Consider the following 21,302-nt stretch of genomic DNA (forward strand, 5'->3'; position numbering starts at 1 on the left):
TAGGCTATCCTGCCCGGTAATCTGGAACACGATCCCGTGTAATTTTGTGATTTCTCTGGAAAAACCATATTTGCCTCTAGTCCCCTGCTTCTTCACCATAAACAATTATCTGTGGATCTGGGGCACGTCTGTATTCAACTGCGGACCCTAAGGGCAGGAACAGATGTATCCTTCGAGCCCTCACCCTGCCAAGAGGGAAGCCGTGCGCGTAGTAGGTGCTTCGTCAGCCCTGGCTGGAGAAACTGAAGTGAGGGTGAGAAGCGCCAGAGAAAGAAGAAAGGGATGAAGACCTTATGCACTGTGACCCCCAGAACTCTGGGTTAGACCCCATCCCGAGAGGCTAGACTGCGCCATCCCTGGCACAGCTCCCCCATCCTTGCCTGAAATTCCCTCCACTCAGCCTTGACAAGCCCTCCCCACCCTTCAGGACCCAGGTTCAGGCTAGCTTCTTGGCAAAGCTTCCCTGACCCCGTGGCCCTGAGATCCAGCCTTTCCTCCAGACACAGTCTGTCCTGGGAGCCCTTGAGCTAGGCGGAGGGGCCCCCAGGGTAGGCAAGTCCTGCTTGTGCTGGCCAGGACTGGCTTTCCTCCTTGGGATGGGGACACACGTGGCAGCTGCCTCTCAGCCCAAGGTCACCTGCTCTCATTTCTTTCCAGAGGGCACAAGCCTTGATAGCTGCTGCTCCCCCCTCCAAATCGGAAGCCATATAATTAGTATAATCATTACACAGCTGCCTCATGGCCTCTGTGCCTTCCACTCACCTCTCTACAGCAGCAAGGAGATTTTCCCCCACATCATTGACCTGTCACCCTACAGGGGCTCCCACTGGCTGCAGGGGACAAGGTCCACATCCTCAGTCTGGCACTCGAGAACCTTCCTGCTTGGCCTCTGTGGCTCACTGCCCACTCACCTGCTCACACACTGGATTGCAGCAACGTTCGGCTTCCGTAGTTCCCCAAACAATCCATACAGTCTTGTGATGTGGACTTTTGCCCATAAGGTTCTTTCCACCTGGAATGTTTTTACTTTCCCAATCCAGTTGGCAAACTCCTGTGCAACCTTGGAAACTCAACTTATGAACAGGGGTTGGTACATTTTTTTTTTTCTGTAGAGGGCCAGATAGAAATATTTTAGGCATTGTGAGCCATACGGTTTCTGTCATAATTCTTTGATTCTGCCATTGTAGACAGCACAGGCGTGTAAACGAGTGATGTGGCTGTGTTCCACGAAAGCTTTGTTCACAGGAACTGGTGGTGGGGGGTTAGGGTGCCCACCCCTGTTCAGGACTCATCTCACACAGCTTCCCACAGACAGAGTTTTGGCAATGCCTTCTTGCAATGCCTTCTGTACCTTGCACGTTTTATGGTGACACAAAGCCCAGCTGTAATGATTCTACAGTCTATTTCTACCAAACAGATAGGATCTGTTAACCTGTAAATCCAGTCAGCTCACTCAGTTCAAAAACCTCCCATGACTTCCCATTCCCCTCAGAATGAAAACCAACGTTTTAGAATGAGCCACAATGTGCATCAGGCCCTGAGAGTCCTCATCGCCTTCCCTGCCGCTGCTCTCTCATGCTACTCCAGGCACGACAGCCTCCTTGCTTGTCCTGGCACTAGCCATGGAGACTCCTGCCTCAGGGCCTTTGCCTCTATCATCCCTTCCCTGAGGAACCCGCTTTCCCACGCTCACTACCTGGCCTCCCTCAGGCCCTTATTTAAACACCTCCCTTTGCAGTGCGCCCTTCCCTGGCCACTCTGTTTAAAACGGCACCCCACCCCCAACTTTCCCCCTTGCTTTTATTCTATAGTTGTTTTTTTTTTTAATCACCCTCTACCATACTGTACTTCCCCTCCAACTTTTCAATGATAAAAATGTTCAAATATACAAAACACAAGACCAGTGCAAAGGCACTTGTACAGGTAACCCCAGATTCCACACTCAAGGTTCTTTGAAAGAAGGATGCTAACATCATGACACTTTGCCCAAAGACTTTAGCAAAACACACTCTATGTTTGACTTGATCTTGTTTATCATCTGTCTTTCCCCCACAAGACTGAGAATACCAGGAGGGCAAGGATTTTTGTCTGTTTTGTTCACTGTGGTTTCCTCAGCAGCAAGGATATTGCTTGGCACGTAGTGGGGACTTTTGTGGAGCAGAGAAAGAAAGGATGAAGCAGGTCCTAATTCTGATTCTGCCTTCTATTTATGATTATTACTTTTTAAAAATTTATTTGAGAGAGAGAGAGCACCAGCGGGAGGGGGGGGCAGGACAGAGGGAGAAGGAGAAGCACGCTTGCCACTGAGCAGGGAGCCCAACGTGGGGCTTGATCCCGGGACCCCAGGACCATGCCTGGAACTGAAAGCTGATGCTTACCGACTGAGGCACCCAACTCCCCTTTGGTCCTGCCTGTGATTGACATGTGACTCTGGAGATTATTTCCCATTGCAGAACCTGTGTCTTCCACAATAAAGTGGGGGGGCAAGAGTCCTACTTCTCAGCATTGTGGTAAGGATCCAACAAGGTAAGAATGTAAACTGCACCATTAGTGTGTCAGCTAATTAAATTTTATTTTTTTAAGATTTATTTATATGAGAGAGAGAGAGAGCACATGCACATGTGAGTGTGGGGGAGGGGTAGAGGGAGAGGGAGAGAGAGCGAGAGAATCTGAAGCAGACTCCCAGCAGGTTGAGCACGGGGCCAATGCGGGGCTGGATCTCACAACCCTGGGGTCATGACCTGAGTCAAAACCAAGAGTCGGACGCTTAACCGACTGAGCCACCCAGACACCCCAGTTAGTTAAATTTCTATCCAACTATGAGGGAGGGGGCTTGGTCTAGTCTGACTCTCCAGATTCTGGCCTCCTAGAAAGCAGATATTTTGCTCTGAGATGTTTGTAGCTGCAAGTAAGGCCCTCTGAGATGTTTCTGGCACAACCCCTCCAGAGAAGCTCTTGGACTTGAACTGCTCCAATGCAAACATCCAACAGAAAGCCAACAGAGTGCATCCCATCATGCTTATTTGTCCCCTCCCTTCCCATTGCTTGCTCATTCACTGCTTCCTAATAATCCCCTAACCCTCATTTCTTGCTTTATCCACTCATTTCACAGTTAGGGGAGGGACACTCAACTTCACGAGGCCCCGAGATTAAATTTCTTTTTTTTTTTTTTTTAAGATTATTTATTTATTTATTTGACAGAGAGAGATTACAAGTAGGCAGAGAGGCAGGCAGAGAGAGAGGAGGAAGCAGGCTCCCCACTGAGCAGAAAGCCCGATGCGGGACTCGATCCCAGGACCCTGAGATCATGACCTGAGCCGAAGGCAGCGGCTTAACCCACTGAGCCACCCAGGCGCCCCCCCCACCCCGAGATTAAATTTCTTTCGTGGATCTTTGAGGGTTTTTAATGGTTGATCCACCCTCCCTCAGCCTTTTCTCCATTTCAGATTCAGTTGTGTGTCTGTGTTGCCAAACTTGTCCTGCAGATCCACTGTGAATCCCGGGGTGTTTGTTGAAGACTTGGGTCAGATTACTGGTAAGAGGGTGAAATGCCCCGCCTTTTGCAAGCAAGCTTCCTGATAACCATCGCCCTAACTTCATGTGTTTGGGGTGTGGAGGGCAAAATATTTTCAGCGAGAAGTGGGAGTCTTCACCCAGTTCTCTCAACTCAAAGCTCAAACTCGTGAGCAAAATTCAAATCTTAGTTTAAGGAACAGTCTCTTCATATGTGAAGTGCAGACAAGAGTGACTACACTTCAGGGGTGATGGATGTGAAATCAGACTACTTTGTAACAGGTGAAGCTCTGTACCGGTATTAGTGGATAGGATCTGCTCCACAGAAACAAAGCTGTCACAACAACCCCCTCGCCAGTGCGCCCTTCTCTGCATTACTAATGATAATAGCGACCATTTGTTGAAATCCCACTACGTGCAGGTACAGAGATGAATTTATCGCTAGGTCACAACGTCTTTATTAAGGATGGGATCGCAGAGACCAAGTCATTTGCCCACGTTTCTCCTAAAAGTGCGAGGATACTTCCCGAGATCAGCTTGCTGTAGAGCTGCTAAGTAACGCCGAACACTTCCTTAGCACAACCGTCCTTCGTGTTTTTGGTTCAAACTAAAAAATTATTGGTCGTTGAGCCAAAATTCAAATCTAACTGGGCATCCCACATTCTTAGTTACTCAATCTGGGGGTCCCTGGAAAAAAAATCGAAGCAGGTTCCTCCCTGCCACGCCCTGCGTCTTTGCTAGTTTCACTCTTATCTTTACAAGCCGAGCCGTCGCGAACGGTAGTGTCAGACTCCAGGCCTCCAGACCGTTTCGGGAGGTGGAAGGCGGAGGAGACTCCCGCCCCTCATCAACATGTCCGCCAACGAGCCGGCACGAGGACCTTCCGCCCCGCACAGACGTGGCCGCGCCCCGCCGCAGAGGATTGGCTCCAGACTGAAGCCCGGCCTCCCTCGGCGCTGGAAGCCCCTTCCATTGGGCAGTTAGAAAACATGGCGGAGCCCCGCCCCCGCCTTCCTCGAGAGTCCCAACCGGAGCACGGGTTTCGCTGATTGGCGGAGGGCAGTGGCTAGGCCGTCACGTGGGACCGGCCTAGTTTGTTTGCGGAAGTAGAAGGAAGTAGAAGTGCTGAGTAAGCTGAGGTGAGTGACGGCGCAGGGGAGGCGGGGCCTGGGGGGGCCCTTCCCCAAACCTCCTGCTCGCCCCAGTTTCCGTGGTCTCCACCCTGACACTCCTTGGGACCTCCCTTGTGCTCCCCAGTTGTTAGTTGTGTCGTCCATTGACCCTTGTGTGACCCTCTGAGTGCTCGCAGCCTCCGCCCTTTGATTTCCCCAGCGCCCCAACTTCCATCTATGACAGGTCTTGTCTCATTTCGAACTTGTGACCTCCCCAGGGACGCCAGCTTCGGCCCTGGGTCCCTCCTTAGTACCCCGGTCTCCCTTGTGTGTTTCCCCTCTATACCCAGCTTCCTTGGTCAGCCCTTTCCCGTCTCCCTCCAACTCTCAGTGCCTCTCAGGGCCCCCAGTTTCCACTCTGGGCTGCACTGATTGTCCCATTGTCTTTCCTGTGCCCTTCTTACGTGCTCCCGACTTTTCGCCTCTGTATTCCCACCTAATCCCCCACTTTATCTGTTTTCTGCATTTCTCTATTTGTGTCTCCCCTCTTGTCTATTTTACTATACCCCCTTTCTTTCTTTCTTTTCTTTTCTTTTTTTTTTTTACTTTCCCCGTTTTCTGATATCCATCTTTCTGCTTCTCTCTGAGGCTTATTGTCTCTCACGTGCCTCAGATTTCATCTGTGCCTGCGCCCCACCGTGCTCCCTCCTTCCCCATAGCCTCCTCACCCCAGCGTCTCCCAACCCACCAATTCTATGCCCAGAGATGGCTTGGAAGCTGGTGACCAGGAAGGCATAACCTGTTTGACCATGTGACTGAGATGGGCAGGTCCGTGGGTGTGGGACAAGGAGGGCAGGGGCTCAGGGATCTGTGCCCATTTTTTTTTTAATGGACTACTCATGTGACCCCAAACAAATACCTTCCCTTCCCCTGAGCTTCTGGGTCTTTCCCTCACCTGCCCTTTTACCCACCCAACAGGATGTTAGGCAGGTTTGGTTTGGCAACACAGGTGCCCCACCCTTGGGCTGTATGTGGTGTTTTTGTTATTGTCTCTGCCCTAAAATGTTCCTGGACTTTGGAGGCAGTTTTTTGTCCCAAGTTGCAGGTTTTTTTGTCCGTGGAAGGGGGATTATGTTTCCTGCCCTCATAAGGCTGCTGTGAGGTTGAAAATTTGAAAGAAATGCAGAAGGCAGAGCTTTGAAACCAGCATGGTCCCATACAAATGTGTGGTTTCACTGTTGTGTCAGAGCCAGGAAAGGGAAAGGGATAAAATGACAAAAGAGGGAAAGACAGGTGGAAGGACCGCTGTCTGCACTTAGCATTTGACAGTATTTATCAATCATCTGCTCTGAGTCAGGTTCTTTTGTAGGTATGTTGCTTTTACCATTCATTCATTCATTCCTCATTTGTTTAACAAATATACCCATGATGTAGCAAATGTTATTCCTATTTAACATAAGAAAGAGTGAATGAGTTTCCTGAGGTCACCTACAAACAGTAGAGCCCATGTGATTGCTTAGACACTGTGAGGCTCACTGCTGCACTTTCTCTCCCTTCCACGGATTCCTTTCTCATTAGGAACAGTATCCTCCATGAGAACTTAGCTTCTCACTTAGCAGAATGACATCACCAAGAGACAGAGGAGGGCTGTGTGTGTGCGTGTTTGCAGATGGGTGTGTGTGTGGAAGGGGTGAGGGGGTTGTAGTGGAGAGGAGGCCTCTTTAGAGCTTCTCCTTGTAGAGGGTGGCCCCTGGGAGAACATTTTTAATAGGTCCATGCCTGACATGGCTCTTCTCTCTCTCTTATTTTAGTCCATCCTCATTTTTTGGGTGACCTCATCCAATGTCATAGCTTTAAGTACCATCTCTGACAACTCCCAAATTTATATCTCCAGTCCAGTCTAGATCTTTCCCCCGAATGATAGGCTCACTTATAGAATTGCTTGTTCAACACCTCAAAAAGGGTATTTGAAAGTTAAAGGTATTTAGAATTAAGTTCCTGATATATATCCCCTTCATCCCCCCTGCCCCTTCCACCAGTGTCTGTCCCTCCCACTTACTTTCCCGTCTAGAGTAGGAAATGGCAGTAGTCTTTCAGTTGCTCTGGCTAAAGCTGTCGGATTACCCTTGCAGGCTCTCTACACTCCTCATCTGGCCAGTGATGTGTTAATGTGGCAGCTTTGCTCCAGGCCCTGCAATGGCTTCTCTCATTTATACACAGCTGGCCCTCTGTGACCTCTCTGACCTCCCCAGCATCCAGCGGTGTCCAGCATCCTTGCCTTTCCTGGAACTCATCAGTCATGCTGCAGCCCAAGGGCCTTTGCACTTGCTCTTCCCTTTACCTGGACATTTCTTCACCTAGATATCCATACGGGTTTTGGCCTCATTTCCTTTCAGTCTTTACTCAAGGTCAAGTTCTTGTCAGGATTTCCCTGGTCACCCTGTCTAAAATTTGAGTCTCTACCTCAGCATTTCTGATCCCCCTTCTTCGGTTCCCTTTTCTTCTCAGCATCTACCCGGCACCTAAAACCTATGGATATGCTTTGCCTTTTGATCTTTATTATTTAGAGCCCTCGGTAAAGTAGGAGATCTAGGAGGGCAGGGATTTTTTTTTTTTTTTTTTAAGATTTTATTTATTTATTTGACAGAGAGAGAGATCACAAGGCCGAGCAGAGAGCCTGATGTGGGGCTCGATCCCAGGACCCTAAGACCATGACACGAGCCGAAGGCAGAGGCTTTAACCCACTGAGCCACCCAGGTGCCCCAAGGGCTGGGATTTTTGTCTGTTTAGTTGATTAGTGGAGTCTCAGCCCTTAGAATAATGCTTGCCCCCGAGTAGGTCCTTGATAAATATTTATAGAGTGAATCATAAATTGATTCATAAAATGGGCCACCCTGTCCCTTAGGCACAAGCCCAACGGTCTGTTCAAGTTATTGGCGTCTCCCGTCCTTGGAAGCTTCAGCAACATGTCTGGGACGATGTGCCACCAGTTGTGATCCCACTAAGCAGGGCAAATGAAAAAGACACCTTTTCCTTTCCTGAAGGGCACTTTGCTCCACCTCGTATGAATGGCAGTGCATTTTTAGATGGGCGCCTTAGCTTTTGGAGGACAAGAGGCTGAAAATCAAAGCACTCAGCTACTTGCCATTCAGGCTTTCTCCTGAAGGCAGTTTGAGGATGTTGAGGCGGTGCTCCTGAAGGCTAGCTAATGGGGTTCAGACCCAGGCAAGTCACATAAGCTCCTGTACCTCAGTTTCCTGCGTGTCATGTGGGTGGAAGTCCCCTTCTCGTAGGAGTGTTTTGAGGATTAAATGTGGTAGTTACCTCAGATACTTGGTGAGGTGCCATGTGCTCAGTGGGTGCTGGATGAATGCAGCCGCGTTGTCTTGTGTGTAAAGTGATGGGGGTGAGCCCTTCCCCATTCCTCGCTCACATTAGGCACGTGTTTGAGATGAGCTGGGGTCAGAGAGAACACTTGAAGGCACATTTTGTTCTAGAGGCAGCTTTGTAGGTCCCAGAGGCTTGGGTGAGGGATGGAAAGGACATTTGACCTAAGCCCTACTTCCAAATCCAGTCTTATGTTATGCACTAATTGAGCACCTACTGTTTGCAGGCCCTCTTCCTAGTGCAGTTCAGGAGTCGGAAGAAGCCATGAGTCCAGCAGCCAGGCAACACCTCCCACATCCTTTCTCTGGGCCTCAGTTTCCCTTTGTGCCAGACAGGGATAGCACCCACACCTTCCTTCTTTCACGGGCCCTTGTGGGCTTCAGGACAGCTAACAGATGGGGGAACCCTGGGCCAACCATAGAGTGGGGTGGTCTTGTGAGAGGGCAGAGGCCAGCGTGTGGTGAGGCGCTCCCGTGCTGAGAGGCGTGGCTGGCGGGGATGAAGGAAGGCAGGCGGTGGTGCTCGGGGCCGGCCTGGGTGCCCCTGGTGATCCTGCCAGGGCAGTGGATGGGGGCGACCTGAGCTACCCAGGAGGGGATTGCTGGCCTGTGCCAATTGTTCCAGTCATGGGACATCCTGTCGTAAGCAGCCGGGGCTCGGGAAGCCTGCTTCCCAACTCGAGCGGTTCTGGGTGTGCTCCCAGGATCCCCCAGGAGGCCAGTCGCGTGAGGTCAGCTTCCTGGCCCGGCTGCCAGAGGGATCCTGTCACGCACCGCCAGGGGCAGCTGGCCTGTCCCTGCAGCCAGGCTTTGTCAGGAGTGAGGCACAGGGCTTGTAGGGTGTCCCTGCTTAGAGCCCGAATGAGCTTCAGGTGTATAAAGCCAGACTTTCCAGATCACAGCTCAGTGCCACTCGGAAAGCACAGCAGGTGCCCCATAAATGTTCTGAGCCTTTCCACGGTGGTGGTGTGCTGGGCAGCCCAGAGTGAGTGGGGAATAGGGTGCTCGGCCTGTTACCACCCGCCAGAGAGTAAGAGAAGAGGGGAGGGGCCTCGACGGTGATGGGCCCCATGGGCTTCCCGGGCTTACTCATTTGTCCTCACTCATTCAGCAAACATTTCTTAAATATTCACTATTCATCAGGAGCAGCAGGCCATGTGCTGGCGTTAAGAAATAAATAAAGAGGGGCCGACTCAAACCAACAGATGCACCATGATTATCACAGGACAAATGCTCCTCCGGGGGAACCGCTGGGCAGGGTGAGGGGTGCCTCCAGGGCTGAGAGGAGGGGAGGCACAAGATAAGATTTTTTTTTTTTTTTTTTAGGATTTTATTTATTCATGAGAGACAGGCAGAGAGAGAGAGAGAGAGAGAGAGAGAGAGAGGCAGAGGGAGAACAGGCTCCCCACTGAGCAAGGAGCCTGACATGGGACTTGATCCCTGGACCCCGGGGATCATGACCTGAGCAAAGGCAGACATTTAATGACTGAGCCACCCAGGAGGCCCACAGGGTAGGATTCTTAGGTGAGGTGGCCTGTGAGCCAGTTCTTGAAGGACAGGAAGGGTTTATTCATTTGTCTGACATGAGACCGCTGAGCGAAGTGTAGGCGGGAGGGTGGGCGGGTACGTGGAGGTGTGACGGTGGGATGTTCTGGAACATCTCTCGAGTAGGCGAGCAGGAGGTGGGCTGGCCCAGTCATGTGGACGCTTGCTTCCCTGCCCTTGAGCTTGGGCTCTCTCTGGAAGGTGATGCAGAGCCACGGGGCAAGTGGAAGCATCCGATTTGCATCCAGAGGTAGGCACAGAGGACTTGTAGGGGTGGATGGTGGACTTGGCCCTCAAAGGGTGCTTGTGGACCAGAGGGGTCTAATGCAAGCTGGGAGCATTGTGGAAGGGACCAGTCTGGGGCTCTGAGCCTCCATGGGGGGGCGCCGCTGGGCCTTGAAGGACAAGCAGAGGCTCTGATGGAGATGGGAGTGAAGGGGAGCAGGGGAGGACGTTCCAGGGAGGACCGCCCAGAAGGTTTGACAATTCAGGGCTTCTCTCTCTTTCTCTGAAAGAGAGAACTGGCCAGATTAGGAGGTGGGGGGGCGGGTAGGGCCCAGCACCTGGCAGCTTTGGGCTTCCTCTCTTGCTTGAGACCTGCCTGGGGTCTCAGGGAGTTCATGGCCGAGGTGGAAGCAGACATCTGAGGACGAGGTTCTCCCCCACCGCCCCGGTAACCAGACACACACTTCTCAGCCTCCGTTGTACTGCTGCTGCTGCTGCTGCTGCTTTTTTTTTTTTTTAAAGATTTTATTTATTTATTTGACAGAGAGAGATCACAAGTAGGCAGAGAGGCAGGTAGAGAGAGAGAGAGAGAGGAAAGCAGGTTCTCTGCTCAGCAGAGAGCCCGATGTGGGACTCGATCCCAGGACCCTGGGATCATGACCTGAGCCGAAGGCAGAGGCTTAAGCCACTGAGCCACCCAGGCACCCCCTCTTTCACACTTCTTGAGCTTGTAACTATGTCGGCAAACTCATCATAACGCGCCCAGGTCACAGGCTGGCCCGGGGCATGGCTCTAAAGCAATGTGGCAGGGTGGCTCCGTGGTGACCAGTATTCACGTGGGTCACGACGGTGCCCACAAGTCCCCGTGGGCTGCCAGAGCCCGAGGAGAATGCTCATTCCCGGCCAGGTCCCGCAGGCTCCTGGCCCCGTGCCCTCCCTTATGTTCTCTTTCGCTCCATCTGTGGGGCTCCATCTGTGGCGCGGGTCCCCACTGCAATGTTCGGCTCAAGAGTCACCCCGCACAGCCATCCTTGCCTGACTCTTTCCCACAAGGGGACGGGGAACTGGGTTTGGGGACCCCCTGGCACTACTCATTTTATGAACCCAACCAGCCGCTTTTGGGGACTCACCAAAGATGCCACCTGTGGGTTCCCATCTCCCTCTGGCCCCAGTACTGCTTTTTTTCTGTTTAGTTTTTTTGGTGGCCATCAACATGTCCCACTTCAACTTGCCCTTCCAACACTCACAATCTGAGGCCTTTCTGGGCCTCAGTTATTTCGTCTCTAAAATGGGGACATTAATGCTTGTCCTTCCTGCCTGACCGCTCCTCACCTTGAGGACTACCTTCCCCAGCAGCAGCTTCCTAAGCCTTCCCTGAAGGAGTCAAGCAGGCAGACAGGGGCCTTTGACAGGGGACGGGGGAGCAGAAGTAAAGAGAACAGGCCAGAAATCTCCAGCCTCCCTGTAGGGCAGACACAATGAACACCTGGAAACTGCAGGAGTAGACAGGCACAATTGTCAGCGTCCCCCTCACTGCAGAGCTCTTGGGTTTGTGGCTTTCCTGCATGAGGCATCTGACAGCTGCTCAAAGCCTCCGGTGCCCAGGAGCGGATAGCCCCTGTCTCGTGACCTTGGTGTCACCTGCGTCATCTCCGCGCAGGGAGCAAGCCCAGGTGAGGAGCCACAGAGGACAGTTGTCAGCAGGTAAAAGCAAATGTTGGTCCTGTGGGGAGGTCAAGGGCAAGGGGCTGTGAGAAGCGAGAGGAGGAGGAAGCCAGGAGGGAGGGGGCTACTCCCCAGCTGAGCATCCTCCCCCACCCCCACAGCTGTGCTGGAAAGAACCCGAGCTCTGAGGTCAGGGGTGTGATGGGAGGAAGAGCACAGGGGCCGGAAGGAAGCACGGGCATGCGCTCTGTCTGCTTCTCACTTGCTGCTTTCCGGGCTGCTCTGTTACGATTGTTCCAGGATGTGGCCCAGGGGGGTCCATTTCCTTTCTTCCACCTTGTGATAACAATGGCCGCTGTTTGTGTGCCCACATTTGGCCAGCGAGCGTCCTGGACACTTTCCCTCCATTGTGTCATTTCACCCTCACGTCCACCCTGGAAGGCTGGGAGGGAGCCGGACCCGGTGGCCAGGCTGCCATGCCGGTGTGGGAGGCAGCCCCAAGCCGCCGGCCTGGGCCTCTGGGCAAGGTGTCTGTCTCCTGGGGCGGAATGTCTTCCTTCCATCCAGCTGGAACCCCACGGTGACTCTCCCCGTAACCCCACGTGGGCTCGTGGGTGCTGGTTCTCCTGACTGCCCGCAGGAGGTGCCCGGGAGCTCCTCGCCTCTCCCAGTGCCTCCCACCTACTCTCTGGGCAGCGTCTGTGCTCTTTCCTAAGCTGGTCCTCACCCCTGGGCCTCCATCTCCCCAACTGTGGGCCCCAGGGGCTCAGCTACCCTCTTACATTCTTTAACAAATAGAATCATTAAAAAAAAAAAAAAAAAAAAGAAGAAACATTTTCCATACCATTTGGTAAATAGGAAAAAAAAAACGGCCCATAAACCCAATATCCTCATAGTATTTTGGTATTTGTTTGTCACCCTTATTTTTTTGCTCTGTAATTTTTACTCAGTTTAAACAGACTTTCTGTGGGCCAAGCCTGAGCCAGGGGTGAGCGTACCGAGGGGCAAAGACCGTGTACCTGTCCTTAAAAGGTTCTGATGATCTAGAACCTGCTGTCTGGCTCTAAATTTTGCTCTTTCCCCCACTGGCTGTGTGACATAGGGCCCGTTTACCTCTCTCTTCCTTGATTTTCTCATATGTTAAACCAGGATAATGTGACAATTTTATAGGATGGTGGTGCAGATTTTAAAAAATACTTTATTTATTTATTTGAGAGAGAGAGAGAGAGAGCATGCAAGCAGGGGGAGGTGCAGAGAGAGAGAATCAAGCAGACTCCCCACTGAGCTCGGAGCCCAGGGTGGGGTCCATCTCATGACCTTGAGATCACAACCTGAGTCGATATCAAGAGTCCCGCACCTAACCAGCTGAGCCACCCACGCACCCCAGGGTGGTGGTCCGGATGGAACATTGTGTATGTGGGGACGCCTGGGTGGCTCAGTGGGTTTGGCTCAGGTCATGATCTCAGGTCCTGGGATTGAGCCCCGCATTGGGCTCTCTGTTCAGCAGGGAGCCTGCTTCCCCTCCTCTCCCCCTACCTGCCTTTCTGCCTCCTTGTGATCTCTGTCTGTCAAATAAATAAATAAAATCTTAAAAAAAAAATTATGTATGTGAAGTCCCTGGACCAGGACCAGAGCACAGAGAGGCACATGAGTGTTCGGTGTGAAGGGTCCAGCAGGAGCATAGAGGAGAGGGAGGACGAATCAGACAGATCCATGTGGAGGGGGAGGGGGGCGGGGACAGCAGTGCCTTTTGCAGTTGTGTGTGACAGGACAACGGGGAGAGGCTGCAGGGGGAGGTCTGGGCCTCCCAGGCCTACCCCGCAGCCCACAACCAGCACAGGGAGTTCCGTGGACTCGATGCCCCAGGGTCTATAACACCCCCTCATGCTTCCTGAGTTGTAAGCTTCACAGTCACAGCTCTTAGTGACCACCATGTGCTATCTGGAGTGAACACGTCCCAATTTACAATTTCTATAATGTTGGGTGCCAAAGTTCCTTCTGTCTCTGTGTCAAACGAAAATCGCTACAGGGCACACGGATGTGCGTGCCATGCCTTCCATCTCTGGGGTTTCTTTTTCAGGGATCAGTTCCCATACCTTCGCTTGAGTCCCTCCCTTCTCCCCGGCTCTGAGGAGGGGCGCAGGCACTCCAGCCTGTGTCCTCTCTGTTCCTGAGTGCAGAAGGAAGAAGAAACTTGACATAGGTCTAAACATTCTTCTTCTTTTTTTTTTTTTTTAATTTTTAAAGAGATTTTATTTATTTGAAAGAAAGAACATAAGCTGGGGGAGGAGCAGAGGGAGAGGGAGAAGCAGGCTCTCCGCTGAACAGGGAGCCCAATGTGGGCTAGATCCTGGGACCCCGGGATCATGACCTGAGCCGAAGGCAGATGCTTAACCGACAGAGCCACCCAGGTACCCCTGGTCTAAACATTCTTAAGAACATTCTTGTTTAATCCTCACAGTGCCAAAGAGGGGAGTTGTCCTCATTTTTAAAAATTTATTTTAGAGAGCAAGTGAAAGAGAGTGAGAACAGGGCGAGGGGCAGAGGGAGAGAGAATCCCAAGCAGACTCCCCACTGAGTGCAGAGCCTGGTGTGGGACTCGATCTTGCGATCCTGAGATGACCTGAGCTGAAATCAAGAGTCCGACACTCAACCGACTGAGCCACTCAGGTGCCCCGAGCACTGTCCTCATTGTAAAGGGGACACGGAGGCTCATGGTCTGCTCACACCACATCTTACTGATCTTAAGAGGAAGGACATTACAAAGCTTCAGGATGCTTCTAGAGCTCTTTAAAGTCGCCATCTTCGTTTCTTTGTGCATTAAAGGGAGGGCGAAGAAAGTGATGAGGCCTGATGCCTATGGAGCAGTTACTGTCTGCCAGGTTCTACTGTTGGGCACCGAGGTTCTACTGTTGGGCACCGTCATGGTTCTCATGTTACAGATAAGGAAACTGAGACACAGAGGGGTTAAGTGACTTGCCCAAGGACACACAGCAGGCGAGGATGGGAAGACGGTTTTGTTCCAGCCCTCTGCCTTTGCAGAGACTGAAAGGGGACAGTCGCATAAAGTAAAGCTTAGGGCCCATGCCCAGGAAGTACTTGGTCTCCTGGTCTAATTATCATTACTGGCCCTTCCTCCCTTTATCCGTGGTTCTTTGGGGCTTCTTGTTCTTCCTTTTTTCCCTAAGCTTGATCATCTCAACAGCTGAGCCAGAGTGTGACCAGTGTCCACTGATGTGTCTTCTCCCCTATGGAATGCCCACACTTCCATGCTCTGTCCTTAGTGTCTGGGCTGCACTTTTGGCGGGTGACTTCCTGGAGCGGAGCCAGAGGGCAACCTCCAGCTAAATGTCACCCGGCTTTGGTGGCACGGCCTTAGGAATGCAGTATGCTTTCTGGGAACCTAGGCAAATATGCGATATCTCATTCCGTCCCCCAAACTGGGGACAGTTTCCACAGCAGAAACTGGGACCCTTGGAATCTGCAAGCGTTACGTTTCCATCCACATACATGTTCACTGCTGCTGAGTCTTCATGTTCACGTTCATTTCTGGGGCACCTGGTTTTGTGTTCTCTCAGAGCTCCTTGGGAAAGAGCAGTGGTAGCAGGCACCAAAAATTGGGAGACCCATGCCTACGGTCCCCCTGCCCCCGATGGAGTGTGGGCAGATCCCGGTCCCCTGGCTATATGTGGTCGAGAGGGGACCCTGGTTTTGTTGGTTGAATTGGAATGACGCACGCCAAGCTTTCTGAGCGCTGACAAGAGCCCCTCCCTTTGGACAGGGCAGGATCGTCTGTGACCCCATTTTCCTGTCTGTCATCTCCTTGAGTGATAAGGTCCGACCGTAGATGAGAAAACTGAGGCTCTGGGGGGACCCTGGCCTGGAAGCGGGATGATTCTGGTCCTCCGTGGATGGTGGCCACTCTGAAGCTGCCCATCAGGACTTCTCACCCCTGACTCAGCGCTGTCTCTCTCTCTCTTCCCCCCTCTTTCCAGGTCCCTCCTGGCCGGAAGCAGTGGACAAGCACTGGTGGGGAGCCATCTGGGAGCCTGAGCAGGGAACTGCTGTCCTTGGTGAGGTGGGCATGGGAGACCGAGCCCAGCTGACCAGAGACCCCGTTTTCTTCCAGACTGAGGGGGCAGGCGGCGGGGCCCAGCCCCCCGCCCCACGGAAGATGCAGTTCTTTGGGCGCCTGGTCAATACCCTGAGTAGCGTCACCAACTTGTTCTCGAACCCGTTCCGGGTGAAGGAGGTGGCTGTGGCGGACTACACCTCGAGTAGCCGGGTTCAGGAGGAAGGGCAGCTGATTCTGTTCCAGAACATTCCCAATCGCACCTGGGACTGCATCCTGGTCAACCCCAGAAACTCACAGAGTGGATTCCGGTGGGTGACAGTTGACAGCTGCCACACACACACACACACACACACTTCTTTCCTTTGGCTCCTCGGACTGGCGGTCCCTGGCCTGAAGAGCAGCTTCTTGGGGCCTAGCATCTGAGGGCTCTGGAGAAGGGTGGGAGGGGGCAGGGAGAGGGACCTCCTAGATCCTACCTTCTGGCCCAGCAGGGTCCCCGCAGCAAGGGTGTGAGGGTAGAAGGCCAGGCTTTTCCCTGCCTCTGGCTGGACCCCCGCAGAGGGAGGGAAGGAGGAAAGACAGGAGAGCTCGCAGGGTCAAATTGGGTAAAGTCCTGGCTTCACCTGTAACCCTGGGTCTTTAAAGGCGTGACTGCCCTTGTAGGGACTGGCCAAGGTTTGTTCAAGAAAGTGTGTTGGGTGGACAGTGGTCACTTTTCCGGGCATGCTGGGTCTCCCATGGGCTTGAAGGGAAGGGTAGGAACCCAGGGGCAGGGCTGCTTGGCATAAAGGGAGAGGAGTGGCTGGGCACCCAAAATGCAGGGTCCCAAGGAGCTTGGCAGACTGGTCCTGAGCTAGGCAAGTGCTGATGGGCCTTTTTCCGCTCGTTCATCCGTCTGGCCAGCCCGCCGTCCATCTCTTCACCAGGCACCGGGCATCTTCGGTGGCTCAGGAGTCCCAGGCCCTGGGCCGGGCCCAGCTGGCACTGTGAGATGACAAGATATGCTCGGTGCCTTTATGTGCAGTCTTGGGTGGAGGCCACATGCCAAGCAGGCATTGTACCAACCACGTGAGGAGAGTTGTGGGTAGAAGCGAATGGTGGGGACACAAGCAGAAGATCCCTTCCTGGTGGGCTCCTTGGAGCGTAGAATGAGGAGGAATGTGTCTGGCAGAGGAGAGTGGATAAGGTCATTGTAGGCAGGCAGAGGCGTGGGGTGGGGGGAGCCCACAGGCTAATAGCCCCAGGCCGGATCCCTGGTGCGCTCAGGGCTCTGGCGAGCATTTGAGGCCTGAGGGAACCTCTGGGCTCATTCCCCTTGAGGAGGCAGGGTAGGAGTCTCAGAAAGTGGCAAGCTGGGAATCAGGGTCCAGCCAACAGGAGGAGAGCAAAAGAAGCCAATTGGGGGGAGAATTTGAGTCTGGTTGCATGGGGAAACTGAGGCAGAGACCCCTAGCGCAGGCGGTAGGGCAAGGAACGTGGTGGGGCTCCACGACCCTCCACCATCACCAAGTCCTGTCAGCCGCAAATGTCCCTGACAGGACTCCACATCCGTTCCAGCAAGCTGAGCCCCCCTGTGGGCAGACTACCGTTCCAGGGGGTTAAACTCTTCGCCAGCAGTGGATTACCTGCATGTTTATTTACTGCTCTTAATTGGGGGGCACTTTATAGTACGTTCCCATATGGTGTGAGTTACAGAAATGGCAATGCCGTTCTCCAGTGACCCGTTGAAGGAAGCAAGGAAGGCAGTGTCCCATTTTACAGATAGGAACACCGAGGCTCAGGACGATAAGTGCGAGTCATTCAAGGTTGCGTGGGAAGCAGTGAAGGAACAGAATCTGTGTCTTCCGGCTCCTAAGCCATTTCTCCTTTCTGCGCTGCTGTGTGTTTCCGTGTGTTTGGACAGAATAGGGAGCATTGGGTGGGGTTTCAAGCCAAGCACGGGTCTCCTCTCGGAATTCCTCACGCCCCTCACTTGGCTCTGGACTCTTTTGTCTCTTCTCCTGAACTGCTCTCGCCCAAGCATTTCTGTCTCAGCAGATGGCATCGCCGTCCCTGCATGAGGTTGTGCAGCCCAGAAGCCCAGGAGCAATATCGATTCCTTGGGCTCCCTCCCCTACAAGGTCTGGGCCATTACTGAGTTCTGTTGGGCTCCCCTGCCAAGCATATCTTTAGTCCTGCTGCTGCTTCTCCATCAATTATGCTTAAGTTTGGCTCGAAGGGTAGAAAGCCCAACATGATAGTTGCCAGACAGGATGGAATTTTAGTTTTCTACTAAGTGACAACCACAGCAGAGAGTGGTCCTCTGGGACCCCCCCGCTCCCCAGTCCCTAAGGGCCCAGCTCTTGCTGTCTTGTTGCTCTACCACGTGTGGGCTTCATTCTCTAGGCCACCACATGGTCCCAGATGGCCATGCCAGATCCAGCCATCACAGCCACCTTCCTGGTTAGCAGAAAGGTAGACAGGGTGAACAAGGGCACTCTCCTCACTAGGGGCTTCTGGGAAGTGGCCCACCCCTCCACCTGAATCCCATTGGCAAGACTTAGTCACGTGGCCACAGCTAACTGCAGGGAAGGCTGGGAAGTGCAGCTCGTATCCCGTCCAAAATCCAGGCTTCTGTTGTTCTCCGTTTTGTCGCCGGCTCTCTTTCAAGGCCATGGTCTTTGCACACGCAACTCCAGCCACACTCCGTCTCCCAGCCTGTTGCTCTTCCTATATTTGTTTGCCTCCCATCCTCTTCCAAGCTGCTGGCAGAGAGATCTTCCCAAAGGACACATCTGATTGCTCACTCCCCTGCTTCGTTCTTCAAGAAGTCCCTGTTTCCTTAACACATCAGCTGCTTAGCCTGTCTTGAAAGGGCCTGTGTGATCAAGCCTGGCTTCTCCCTCTGGTCTCGGCACTTGCCACCTTGTGCCCCTGGCTTTAGCCTGGACTCTAATGCCGTCGGCCTTGGACATTCTCCCCCTCTTTGCCTGCCTCACTTCTGCTCGCCCTTCCTGACCTTCAGGCTAGAGGAGCTGCCGCTGCGCTGCGTGTCCCGTAGCACTCCATCCCCGTGCTTAGTAGACCGGCTTCCTGGGAGACCACCGACCCCACGAGGGTTGTGGCTGCGTCTGTCTTGTTCGCCCCAGTGCAGCACCCAGCACCCAGCAAGGAGCCTGGCACACCTAGGTTTGTGCGACCCACGGGATGTACTCGCGCAGCTTCGGCAGTGTCAGCGGAGGGCCGCTGCGTGCCGTGTCCTCTGTTGGGACTGGGGACTGATGGCTTCAGGGCAGTTGAGGGGGTGAGCTGGGAAGTAGGAGGGGAGGTGATGAAGACTTGGAGAAATGGCCGTGCCGGGGCACCCGGGTGGCTCAGTGGCTTAAGCCTCTGCCTTTGGCTCAGGTCATGATCTTGGAGTCCTGGGACAGAGCCCCACGACGGGCTCTCTGCTCAGTGGGAGCCTGCTTCCCCCTCTCTCTGTCTGCCTCTCTGCCTACTTGCGATATCTCCCTCTGTCAAATAAATAAAAAAAATCTTTAAAAAAAAAAAAAAAGAAATGGCAATGCCAGGGCTTGGGGTGTGACCCTGGAGCGAGGGCCAGAGCCCTGGGCTTCTCTTAGGCTTCTCCTGGCTGTCGTGAGGTCTCCCTGCAGCCCCTGGCTTCCTGCAGTTTCTAGAAGGAAGGTACGGTTTACTAGACTTCCTCTTCAGGCTGCTTAAGATTTTATTTATTTGCGAGAGAGAGAGACTGTGAGAGAGCAAGTGAGCGAGCACAAACTGGGAGAGAGGGAGAAGGAGAAGCAGACTCCCCACTGAGCAGGGAGCCTGATGCAGGACTCGATCCCAGGACCCCAGGATCATGGCCTGAGCTGAAAGCAGATGCTTATCCAACTTATTCAGGTGCCCCCTACCTTTAAAAAAAATTATTTATTTATTAGAGAGAGAAATAGCGTGAGAGGGAGGAAGGGGCAGCGGGAGAGCAGGGCCCTCGGCCTGACATATGGTCCAGAGCCCTGGCTCCTCTGTATGAGGAGTGGTCACCGGTAGCCTTGTGTGGACATTGTGATAACATCCATACTTGTGTTCCTGCTACAAATTAATCATTTACTACTGACATTTGCTGGTGACATGTGATATTTGATGAAACCCTCCAGCTCTTCACTGGTATCTTAGCAGAAACAAGACTCCTCTTTCCAGGAATCCTAGAAAGAATGAGCAGAGCAGGGGGCGCCTGGGGGGCTCAGCTGGTTCAGCATCTGCCTTTAGCTCAGGTCATGATCCCGGGGTCCTGGGATCGAGCCCCATTCTGCGTCAGGCTCCCTGCTCAGCGGGGAGCCTGCTTCTCCCTCTCCCAGTGCCCCTCCCCTCTGCTTGTGTTTTCTCTCTCTCTCTCTCTCTGTCTCAAATAAATAAATAAATAAATAAAATCTTGCCCCCAAAATGATTGAAGCATGTACGCCATGTGATCTTTGCTTCTCGAAAGGGAGCTGATTTTTTAAAAAATGTTTTATTTATTTATTTGACAGACAGAGATCACAAGTAGGCAGAGAGGCAGGCAGAGAGAGAGGACGAAGCGGGCTCCCTGCCAATCAGAGAGCCCAACACAGGGCTTGATCCCAGGACCCCGAGATCATGACCCGAGTTGAAGGCAGAGGCTTAACCCACTGAGCCACTGAGGCGTGGGGGCTGATTTTTGAGGCCCTCAGAAAGGGAATTGCCGGTCAGCACCTCAGACAAGCTGAGCCGGCTACATACCCCTTCCCAATCTGTCCCTCCCGTAGCCTGTCCTCTCCCGGCAGAGGTGAATCCAGCAGCTCTGTCCTCCAGGAGCTCAGGCGGTAGCCAGAAAATGTAGGTCCGTAAGCGGCACGCAGGGGGATAAAAGAACGTGAACAAAATAAAGCTCTTAGGTTCCCGAGACAGACCTCATCTTTTTACACTTCTCTCTCTGTCCTCGCCATACCCCGCTGCCTGCTCTGTGGGCTGGTCCTCGCCCGCTCTCTTCTCTCTCAGCACGGACCCTACTTGGGTCAGCCCCTCCTACCCAGGATCAGCCTGTGTCTGCTTGCACTTCTGTGTCCCCCCTAGACCGCCGAGCTCCTGTGGGACGGCGTCTGGGGCTGAGTCCTTTCTGCTAATGCCCACTGTGATGCTCAGTATTTGTTGAGTGGGTGATTGAGCCCACGGCCCCTGGAGGTAGATGTGTGTTTGATAGGAGGGGTTGGAAAAGGGGTATGGGGGGAGCTGGGTGAGATCTGGACCCTACAAAGGAGGGAGGGAGGGCTCTGCAGGGAGAGGCACGTGGAGAGCAAAGGCATAAAGGGATGGGGATGGAGGAGGAGCCCTTTGGGGGACTTGTGGGAGGGGCTGGTGCTCAGCTCTGAAACTGGAGACTTAATGGCTCTAGCCTAATGGTTCTTAGGGCCATTTTTTTGGCCCAGGACCCCAGGACCTCTACATCTGCCCCCCAAATGTGTAGACGCACATTTTCATGCGATTTTTTGAAGTTCACGGATCCCCTGGGGCTCATCCACAGGCCACTCCCAGCCAAAACAAAGGCTCCCCAGAGATAATGCCAGGTGGTTTTTGTCTGGGGGCTTGGTCCTAGAAGAGAGGAAGAAGACAACCTTATGAGTCCTCCAGGTCCTCAACATTTTCTGTGGATCTTTCACCTGTGGCTCTAACCCAAACCTGGCTCTCCCCTGGGGGCCTTGAGAGAATTTTCTCCTGGTCTTTTCTCCTGGGCCTGGAAGTGGGACTGGATGCCCCTTTGCTCCCCAGACTTGAACTTCACATCGA

At 53.2% G+C, this 21,302-nt stretch overlaps 1 protein-coding gene across 5 annotated transcripts in view; it reads left to right on the top strand.

Annotated features, from left to right (window-relative positions):
* The first annotated feature begins 4,594 nt into the window (after positions 1-4,594).
* PLA2G6 (phospholipase A2 group VI) overlaps positions 4,595-21,302 on the top strand; it is a 61,647-nt gene continuing 44,939 nt past the window's right edge. For 4 of the 5 annotated variants that reach the window (XM_044229348.1, XM_044229346.1, XM_044229349.1 and 1 more), the window contains exons 1-3: positions 4,595-4,652; positions 15,442-15,475; positions 15,576-15,829. In XM_044229348.1, coding sequence (XP_044085283.1) covers positions 15,621-15,829 — 209 coding nt within the window. In that variant the 5' untranslated portion in view covers positions 4,595-4,652; positions 15,442-15,475; positions 15,576-15,620. The remainder of the gene's footprint in view (positions 4,653-15,441; positions 15,476-15,575; positions 15,830-21,302) is intronic. The other variant, XM_044229347.1, reaches the window with a different exon arrangement.

This window comes from Neovison vison, chromosome 12 (genome assembly GCF_020171115.1).
Source record: "Neovison vison isolate M4711 chromosome 12, ASM_NN_V1, whole genome shotgun sequence".
NCBI classification, from domain to species: Eukaryota; Metazoa; Chordata; class Mammalia; order Carnivora; family Mustelidae; genus Neogale; species Neogale vison.